A 10,274-nucleotide genomic window follows, 5' to 3' on the forward strand; every position below is an offset into this window, starting at 1 on the left:
TTGGATTCGGACATCCTATGGATGTATGACTCTATGAGACAACATATCCCATCTCCCTTCTTGATTTGGGAATTGGAACCTGGGGATTGTCTCTTAATAGACATCCAAAGCTAAGTCCTTAGAAGGCAAACCCAGTACATTTTCATGGGATGTGAGAACTATATAAGGCCAGGAAAGGACAAGATGGAGTCTATGATAGCATGCAGAAGATGGAGGGAGAAGGGCAGGGGGGGTTTTCTCCTTAAATTCTAGATTCTAGAACTCTGATTTGCTTTTTTTTTTTTTTTTGGCGGGGCACATGGGGGTTAAGTGACTTGCCCAGGGTCACACACTAGTAGTGTTAAGTGTCCGAGGCCGAATTTGAACTCAGGTACTCCTGACTCCAGGGCCGGTGCTTTATCCACTGTGCCACCTAGCCGCCCCTCTGATTTGCTTTTAAAACAGAGAATGGAATATGAGGTGCAGCAGGAATGACTTCGAGGGGTTCATCCCCTTGGGGTAGGAAGGGAACAGAGGGGAGAAAAGAAGAAAAAGGGAGGGGAGACAAGGAAAGAAAGGGAGGAAAAGAAAGGAAAGAGGAAAGTCTAAGGAGAGGAAGGGAAAATATGTTGGAAATAAACAGATTTGGGTGACTTGGAGAACTGTAGGCAGGATCCCTCACAGGTGGCTGGGGAAAATTGGAAGGAGTTAGGGTATACTCCTGCCCAATTGGTTTTTTTTTGTTTGTTTGTTTGTTTTTGAGGCAATTGGGGTTAAATGACTTGCCCAGGGTCACACAGCTAGTAAGCATCAAATGTCTGAGGGTGGATTTGAACTCAGGTACTCCTGCCCAATTAAAAAAAAAAAAGCACCAGGGAGCGCAGCCTTGCCCTCTCTTTCATCGAAAACAATTCCATCTTAACTAGAATCGAAGACTAGGGACATTTCAACGAAGATCTGCCCATTAGGTGGGTGGCATAGAAGCTGTTAATGTGTTCTTTTCATTTTCTGTATCTATATCTAGCTCTATCTCTCTCCTCTTTTGTCATCTGTCTCCCTGTCTCTATCTTGTTCTGAGTTTTTTTCTGTCTTTCTGGTTTGGGGAAGGAGGGGTTCCAGAATAAGCAACAGCCCCTCCCTTAGCCTCCTATTTTGGAACTGGTACTTTCTGTTCCTTCAGTCTCTTTCATCTCCTTCCTCCGGTCCTGCCTAGCTCCTCTACTAAACTAACCTTCCCAGCACCCTTCTGTGTAAGGAGCCCAAGGTTCCCTCTGGCTTTGGTGAGCCACTCTCTGAAATATGCCTCTTTGGGGCAGGTAGTCCATCACTACTGCTTCTTGGCCAACAGCTGCTGGGCAGTGTCCTGTGTGGGAAGAGATGGGAAATCTGTGGGGAATGTTAGGGAGACTGAAAGTGGAAGTGGGGGTGGGGGGAGGTAGATTTCAGGGGATAGAGGGAAAAGAGGAAACAACAGAGAATATGACTCATGCCCTTATAGGCATCCCTTGGAAGTACTATAAAGAGAAAGTGGGGGACTTGGCAGGAGAGCTGAAGGTGTGCTTAGGAAGAGAATTATGAGGATAGTGAGAGAACCACAGAAGGAAGAAAGAACTTCACTGTTTCTTCTGTTCAAATATCCAACCGAGTCTAATCGATTTGGAAATCCCTCTAACGAAGCAGACTATATTCCTCCATGACTGCTTATACTGTGTGACTTTTATCCAGATCTTTCCATAAACTACATACGGGTCCACCCAAAATGGATTTGGAATCACTCAAAAACTTAGAATATCCCGGAGCAGGTAGGTGCACATGGATAAGCACTGGCCCTGGGATTCAGGAGGACCTGAGTTCAAATCTGACCTCAGACACTTGATCACTTACTAGCTGTGGACCCTGGGCAAGTCGTTTAACCCATAATTGCCTCACCAAAAAAAACAAACAACAACAAAAACCCAACCCTTAGAATATCCCTAGGTAGCAAGGTGGGCGGGTAGAGCTTTGTGCCGGAAGGCGGAGGTGACTGAGGGAGGAAAGGCAGGGACAGAGAGATACACGTGATGCTAGCAAGATGCCTTGCGTGGGTCCTTTTCCCAACTCTGGCAAAGACCATTTTCCCTCTTCCCCCTCCCCTCACATATGCATTGACCCTTTCGGTATCCTTCCCTAGGGCTAAGGGCCTGAGCCTTCCTTATAACGCCGAGAACAAAAGATTAAGGAAGTCTTAATTTCCTGGGTCTAACTCTCCCTGATCCCCAAAGCATCTTGTCCCATAACTGGGAGATTTCTGTTTCTTGGAACCACTGCGCCCCATGCCTTCTGTTAATAGCACCTCCTCCTTCTCTTCCCCACCCCCCCACCCCCGCTGCACTGCCTGCAGGAAATTGGAGTGACACACACACTCAAACACTCCTGGTCCCCCTGAGACGCAGTGGGCACTGCTTTGGAAGCCCCGGCTCGCCCACGTGAAAACGGAGAGACCCACCCCCGGTGAGTGTCAAACAGGCCCCGCCCTCTCTGCTAGACAGCCAGCCCCTGTGACGTCGCCGTCACCCTGTAACGGTCTCTAGGGCGAAACCAGGGAGGGAGGGAGCTCAGGCTGCTGCGCAGGCCCTCAGGCCCCTCCTCCCAGGTGATTCCCCTCCTCCCCCATCCCTACCCTCGCCCTCTAGCCCGAGCCTTACGTTCGTCACCCCACTCATCCCCCTCCCTCTTAATCCTCCGATCACCCCCATTCAATGCCCATCCCCCATCTTCCTTGTAGCTGCTCATCCTTTTCATTCCCACCCCTTCACTGCTCATCTCCCATCATCCCTCTCGCTGATCATCTTCCCCATCACCCCCATTCATCCACCATCCCCCCTCACTGCTCAATCTCCTCTCCCCCCCTCATTTTTCATCCCCTATCTTTTCCACACCTCACTGTTCATGTTCTCCATTAGCCATTACCTTTATCTTATCCATTCCCTTCGTTTTGCTTTCCATCAGCCCCCTCAATACTCACATTACCCCATCCTCCATCCCACCTCACTCCTTATCTTCCCATAACCCTCTCCTCATCATCCCCATTCCCCTCATTCCTAATTCTCCCATCATTCCTTCATCACCGAAGACCCCTTACTCAGCAAATCTTTCCATCCCCCCACTTCCAGTCTCATCCCCATCCCAACCTTCTCATTCCCTTTCTCCTTATTTCTGTGCCCCTCACTTCTTATCCCCTTCATTCATAATCCTCCCATCACCTTCCCTAACTCCCTATCTTCTATCATCCCCCTCACTCCTCATCCTCTATTCTCCTCACTCCTGTGTCTTCACTCCTTATCCCCCTCCTAATTCCTAGCACCCCCCCTTATTCTTCATCTCTACCATCCATCCCACTTATCCCCCATTCACCTCACTCATTCCATCCTTCACTCTTCATTTCCCATTCATTTCCCTTTCTCCATCATTCCTCAATCCTTATCCTTCTTGGTCCCCTCCTAACCACCCATCATTCCCATCTCATCATCCCAAGTCCTCTCACTCCAAACCTCCATTATCCTTTTCCTCTTACTCCCAATTCCTTCACACCTCATCCCCCTACTCGTTTATCCCCTTCATTTCTTGTTCCTCAACTCCCCACCTTGTTCCTCATCCCAACCACCTTTCACTTTTTTCCCCCTTCACCCTCACCCAACTCACTCAGCTCCATTATCAACGGTCCTCTTTACCCTCCTCTTCCCTCGCCATCTTACCTCACTTCCCCCAGCATAGCTTCCCTTACCCCTCATATCCCAGCTGCCCTCATCTTATACCCCTTACTCCCATTTACGCTCTCATTCACCCTAATGTCGCCATCTTCCTCACCCATACTTTCTCAACCCATTCATTCACCCGCCATCTCCACCCTTTGTAGTCCCCCTGTCCCTCAAACTTCACAGCACCCTCTCCTTCATTCCTCCCCCCTCCTCATTCTATAGCACCCTCTTCCCTCTCACTGTCCTTGAGGCTCCCTTCCTTGTCCCATTCCCACTCACTCCTTCTGCCACCGTGGCGCACATTCATCTTAATTGCTCAAGCCTATATATCCCTCACCATCCCACCTCTCTCACTTACCTATTCCATACCCTTTCACTTGGGTCCACCGTATTGTCCTATGCCACTTAATTTTCCCTTCCATATACATCACCTCACCTCCTATCTCTCATCCCCTGCTCTCCCTCATCATTATCTGGGCCCCAGCTCCTATTCCTCTCAGTATCCCTCAATCTTCACCCCCTCCCTGCCTCTCAGTTCCAGTCCTGGTTATTGTACCTCATCCTCCTCTCCTCTCGTTAGGTCCTGCCCTTTCATTGTCTTTAACTGTATGGACCCTCGTCATTTTTCAGTCTTCATCTTCTGGCTACCTCTAACTTTTCCTCCCTCTCAGTCCATAACCTCTGAAAATCTGAAAATGCCTTCTCATTATGCCTCAGTCCATTTTCCCTCCCTTCTCTCATGTCCACCTCTCCCTGTCCATCCCCTCATATTAATCTCCCATTACCTCACGTGTCCCTTCTCCCTTATCATTGTTCATCACTTTGGGCCCTTCATTGTCCAAGTAGCCTCCATTATGTCGACACCCCTCATCCTCATCCCTTTAGCTGTCTTTCCCCATCCTCCTCATTTTCACCCTCCCTCTCTATCAAACCCCATTCCCTGATTGTCTCTCAGTCTAATCCTTTCACTGTCTGTCAACCCCTCTCCTCACTACCTCATAGTCCTCATCTCCTCATAGGACCATTTTTTGAGGGGGATTTGGGGTGCTGATGGGTAGGACGCAGTCCTGGCAAGGATCTCTCCTGGAGACTAGAGTTACAGAGACGCTTCTTCACCCAGGCTTAGCTGCTTGGAACCACCTACAATAGCTTCCTCTCGCCCTGGGCACCTCCTCTCTCCGGGGCCTCTCTCTTCTACCTAATTGAGATCCCGCCAGAGGCGTCTGAGGAGGGAGGTGGGGAGGTGCCGGTGGGGCCCCAACAGAGGACCCTCCTTCTCTTCTACTTCAGGGCAACTGGCTGGTTGGACCTCAGTGAAGTGTGGGTCCGATTCATAGAAAAGGCGGGGAGGGGAAAGGAAGAAGAAAAGGGTGGGGGGACGCTAAGGGCCTTAAGACCCCCAAAGGCCCCATCCAACGATGTTCACATCCTTAGGATTACGGCTGGAGCCGAGGACATGCCGGGCTTGAAGAGATACGAAGTGGCGCTGGAGCAGAAGAGGAGTGAGTTGGGGAAATCGGGCAAATGGGGCGGCGGCAGCGGAGGGAGGTAATAGTGGGGAGAGGGGCATGAGAAATAAAAGAGGTGGGGAGGGATTTTGGACTGTGACACCAAGTGATGAGAAATGGTAGGTGGGGTGATAAGAGCACCTTAAGGGTCGAGAGGCTGGGCCTTCCCACCCCTCCCCCATCCCTTCCTCTCCCCACTTGGCTTCCTTTTCTTTAGGATCTATTGGGGCTGTTTTTACTTCTTCCCTTGGTTGCGGATGTGGCGAAGGGAAAAGAGGTGAGGTGGGGTCTGAAAAGTCTTGGAAAGGGGGTGAGGGGCGTTCCCAGAGTTGAGGACTCCTTGGGGTTGCAATTTCGGCTCCATCTCTGGCGTGGCTTTGCTGCCTCATTTTCTCCTAAGCTTCAGAACCCGTTGGGGTGGCGATAGAGGGAGGAGGGCGGAATGTGACCTGCGCCCCGCCTCCCGGGCCCCCCCCCCGCCTCCCGCTCCCTCACTAGCCCGCCCCCAGTCCCCCTCCAGCTCAGGCCTCTGGAGCATTGCCAATGAACCCTCCACAGCGCAGCACCCCCACAGGGGCAGAAGCTGGAACCCCTTCCCCGCCTAGTGAGCTGCCTATCCAGGGGCTTGGGCCCCCACCCCTCCAGGCGAAGCAGTCCCCGCCGTCCGGCAGTGCCGCCCCGGGGGACCCAACAAGCATCAGTCTATGGCGCCGGGGCCCAGCCGCTTCCCAGCAGTGCCGTGGAGTAAAGCATTTAACCTGGCTCCTGACTCTGCCAGCCAGTCTCTGCCGCTGCCGCTGCCGCTACCGGGTGGGGGGAGGGAAGAGGAAGGGAACTACAATGTGTGCGAACTGGGTTTGGGGCTTACGCTTCCCTTACCCCAAGGGGAAGGCTGGGGGGTTGGGAGGGTCGTTACCCTTCTTCCTTAACGCTTCTCCTACCTTTTCGAGCCGCAGCAGTCCCCCCTCCCCCTCATATCAATATCATTGACCTCATCAGGGACCCCTCCTCAATATCAGGAATGCCCCATTAAGGGGTCACCGATCAGTATCACCGATCGCCCTCCTCAGTGATTCCCCAGTTAGTACCAGTGACCCATGAGTGACATTCATCAGAAATACCCCATCTGTGAACCAGCATCAGGGACTTCCGTTAGCAAATAGCCAATGTCATGGAATCCCCGAGTGAGGAACTCTTTCGGCCTCAGTTCTTCATCATAAAATGAGGAGGTTGAACTAGACGGTCTTTAAGGGGACCTTCCAGTTCTAAATCCTCTATTCTATAAAGTGTGGAGGAATGAAACACGTCTACAACGTACTGGTGCCACACATTTCTATTCATTCTCTAGTAGCCCCGGTATAGGCAATTTGCAACCACTACCAGCATGGCCACAAGGAGCGAACCAACCTTTTTTCTACTCATTTCCTGAAAACTATTTTGGTTTAAAGTTTGTTGGTGGTGTTTTTTGTTTTGTTTGTTTGTTGTTTTCTTAAAGCGACCATTACTAATAAGCTGAAGTAAAAACAGATGAACACATCGAAGTACACAAAACTTACAAAATACATGTTCTTAATTGTTTAAAGTTCGAATCCAGACTACTTTGAAATCCAGGTTTCTGGCCTTAATGACGATCTCAACCCACCCAAGGTGCCAGGGTGCACTATCCTACCTTAGCTATCCTCATCCAATGCCCTATACAGCTGGTCATTAAATTGACCCCCAGATATAGACAGAATTGAAACCTTAGAGGTCTTACCTAAGACACGAATTTCTATATGTCCTGATGTTACTATCCTTTTAATCAACATCGATGAGAAATATCAGGAAGAAATATATTTCACTTTCTCAAAAGCTGTCATTGTTAGGAATTTGTGGAGCAGAAATCTACTTTTAACTTTCACCCATTTGCCCAAACTACACAAAATCTAATTCTGTGTCCCCCTTCCCAAGCTCTTAAAATGTTTATCTGTTTTCTTTTTCAAGTTAAACATTCTCAAGTCATCAACCATTCCTCATTAGAAATGAATCTAGGGGTGGCTAGGTGGCGCAGTGGATAAAGCACAGGCCCTGGATTCAGGAGTACCTGAGTTCAAATCCGACCTCAGACACTTAACACTTACTAGCTGTGTGACCCTGGGCAAGTCACTTAACCCCAATTGCCTCACTAAAAAAAAAAAGAAAGAAAGAAAAAGAAATGAATCTAGGGGAGACAGCTAGGTGGCACAGTGGATAAGCACTGGCCCTGGATTCAGGAGGGACCTAAGTTCAAAACCAGCCTCAGACACTTGATGCTGACTAGTGTATGACCCCGGGCAAGTCACTTAGCCCTCATTGCCTCACCAAAAAGAAAAAAGAAAAAAAAAAAGAATATGAGTTGTACTTGAGCTCCTGAGCTATAGGTTTTGTGTCCTCATGAAAGGTCGTGACTAGGGTCAGGTTTGCGGGTCCAAAGAGCTTTTAGGAACCTCCTAACTCCTTGTTAAGCTGACGTTCCAGGGACCCGACAAAGCTCAGGTTTTCCTCAGGTGGTGTTCGTGCTTCAGTGATTAAACCTGGCATCAACCTGACGCTTATCTCTTCTTGAATCCACCCTCTTTGCTATATCAAGAAGCCCTTCCCACTCAGGTGTCCCCAGGATGTCAAGTCAGACACTCCAAGGGCTTAGATCACTGCTGCCCTTACCCCAATTCCAGGAAAGGGCTCCCTCAAAGTTACCTCACTGAAGATCAATGTCATCCATTGTCTCCCTTAAACTTCACAGCCCTCCAACTTGGGGAATCTACAGACCATGTTCAGCTATGTTTCCCCATCTTGGGGATCTTGGGACATCTATTATTGGAGGAGAGGGTAGAGTTGGAAAGCAGGGACAAGGCAAAAGGACCACCATATTCAATCCTCCAGAAAATAATCTTTGAGGTGGAATTCTAAAGTCTGTAACCTCTCTCTTCCCATTGTGGGAAAGGATGGGAATTAGCTCAAGTTTATGTCTAATTATTATAATAAATTACTATGATAAGTCATTTTCCTGATAAGAGGAACAAGCTGGGGCAAGAAATAAAGAGTGGGAGAAGGGAAAGATCTGCCAGATCTGTTCTCAGCCTCAGTTTGCATCCACTTATGCACCAGCTATTTCCCATCAGAGCGTCTTCTGATAGGGGCTCATGAATATAAGCGTGTGAGTGACTGGCACTTCATGTGACTCAATGTGGTTTTGAATCTACTGATGAATATGACAGTGATCATGAGTGTGTAACAATGTCACTGTGACTGTAGGAATCCCTCCCCATTGTGTTCAATCACAGGCTATCCTCCCATCAGGGAATAAAGAAACAAGAGAAATCCAGTAATCTGGGAAGAAGCTGGAAGTGGCTCAGGCCATGGGAGGAATGTTTTGCCCAGAAAACTTAGCAACAGGTCCAGGAATAAAAGGTCTCTGGTTCTCCTAACCCCAGAGAAGCACTGGGAAGTGCTCACTAAAGGGGAGCATCTCAAGTTAGGCAAGGAATATGCACAGAGGGACATAAGGATGGGGCCTCAGACTAGAGATGTAAACTTCTGGAGGAACAATACTATATGAAAACAGGTCACAATGACCTTTGAAGATCATCATCATGCAATGGCCTTAGCCTTGAAGGAATAGGGAGGGGAGAAATGGACTACCAGGTGACTAGTCCTGAGAAGTTATGTTTGGTCACAGGACCATAAAGTAAAGAACCTCAGTCCCACCTGCCCTTGACTCATCTGATGCCTGAGGGCCCCCCTCCCCACCCCACCACGAAAGGGGTGGTAAAGAAGTATCTTAGGGAATGAAACAGAACTTCCACACCCCAACCCAGAGGAGAGGGTGGAGCCTCCAAGAATACCCTCTTCAGTCAGACTTTAGTGACAGGGGAACTCCACGCCTCCCTCAAACCTGTCCCAGTTAAAAGGCTGGGCCCCACAAAGTGTTTTCAGAGGTTCCCTACACAGCCTAAACTCACTAGAAGCAGTATGAAAGGGATGAAGCTAACCCTAACTCTGACCCTGCTGCTGCTACTCAACTTCAGCCCAGGAAGGTGAGATGAGGATCTGGGAGGGTGTAGTTCTCTTGGGGTTGGGGGGGAGGGGGTTAGGTTGTCAAGTTTTCTTTTAGGTTATCGAGCTGAAGTCTTTTCCTGCTAGATTGTAGGAAGAGGTCCCTCAGACTCGTGGGGTCCTCACACTGTTAGACTGGAGGAACACAGATGCTTGGGTTTGAGGCCTCCAGCCCCCTAAGATCACTCTGAGCACATTTCTATTCTTGCTTTACCTCCCTCAGCATTACCCCTAGACCCCAGCATTTCATGCTGCACCCAAGTGTATCGAAGGAATCTCCCCAGTAAACTACTTCGGAATGTCTTCAAGGTAGAACTACAAGAGGCCAATGGCGACTGTCATATACAGGCTTATGTGTGAGTCCAAATCAGATTCTGACCTCTGACCTCCACCTTTAAGACTCATCACTCAGTCCCCTCCTTGACCTCCCCTGTCTCTCCCAACTAATCCCTTATCCTGTCCCCTCAGGCTGCACCGAAATCACGGACGACCTGTTTGTGTTCACCCAAAGAACCGTTCCCTTGCTCGGTGGGTTGTCCCGAAACAAGATGAGGCAGAAGAATCATGGTCCTAGGCCCAGGCTCAACCCAACTCCCTAACTCCCCAACCCCACTCCATTTCCTCCAGTCTCCTGTGAGGACTGATGGATTTCAGTTCAGGTCTTTTTCCTTAAAAACCCAACCCCATATATTGCCTAACCCCCTGGGGTGGAGGGTCAGTCATTTCCTTAGAGACCCATGGTGGGGAGAGAGCAAGTGGAGGCTATGGCTGAGCTCTTCACAGGAACCAGGAATTCAGCCCCTGTGGACCAGACGTGCTAGAAAGCAAGCCCTCTACCCACTGCCTTCAGGTAACTCTCTTCCCCTAATAAAGATGAGCCGACAGAAGCCTCTGGTAGCTCAAAATATCAGGGATGAGACTGGGGGAAAAAATAGGAATAACTTTCTCCAGGGGCGCCAACACCTTCAGGTTATCT

General features: G+C 49.5%; 1 protein-coding gene across 1 annotated transcript; it reads left to right on the forward strand.

Moving 5' to 3' along the window:
- Positions 1 to 2,545: 2,545 nt before the first annotated feature.
- Positions 2,546 to 10,215, forward strand: LOC122752567 (the record flags this gene model as incomplete). Its single annotated transcript, XM_043999399.1, has 7 exons — positions 2,546 to 2,611; positions 5,151 to 5,218; positions 5,442 to 5,501; positions 5,783 to 5,968; positions 6,244 to 6,308; positions 9,522 to 9,654; positions 9,767 to 10,215. Coding segments are annotated over 7 exons (684 nt in total), but the record flags the coding sequence as incomplete, so codon positions are not given.
- Positions 10,216 to 10,274: the final 59 nt, after the last annotated feature.

Source organism: Dromiciops gliroides, chromosome 1, assembly GCF_019393635.1.
Source record: "Dromiciops gliroides isolate mDroGli1 chromosome 1, mDroGli1.pri, whole genome shotgun sequence".
Taxonomy (NCBI): Eukaryota; Metazoa; Chordata; class Mammalia; order Microbiotheria; family Microbiotheriidae; genus Dromiciops; species Dromiciops gliroides.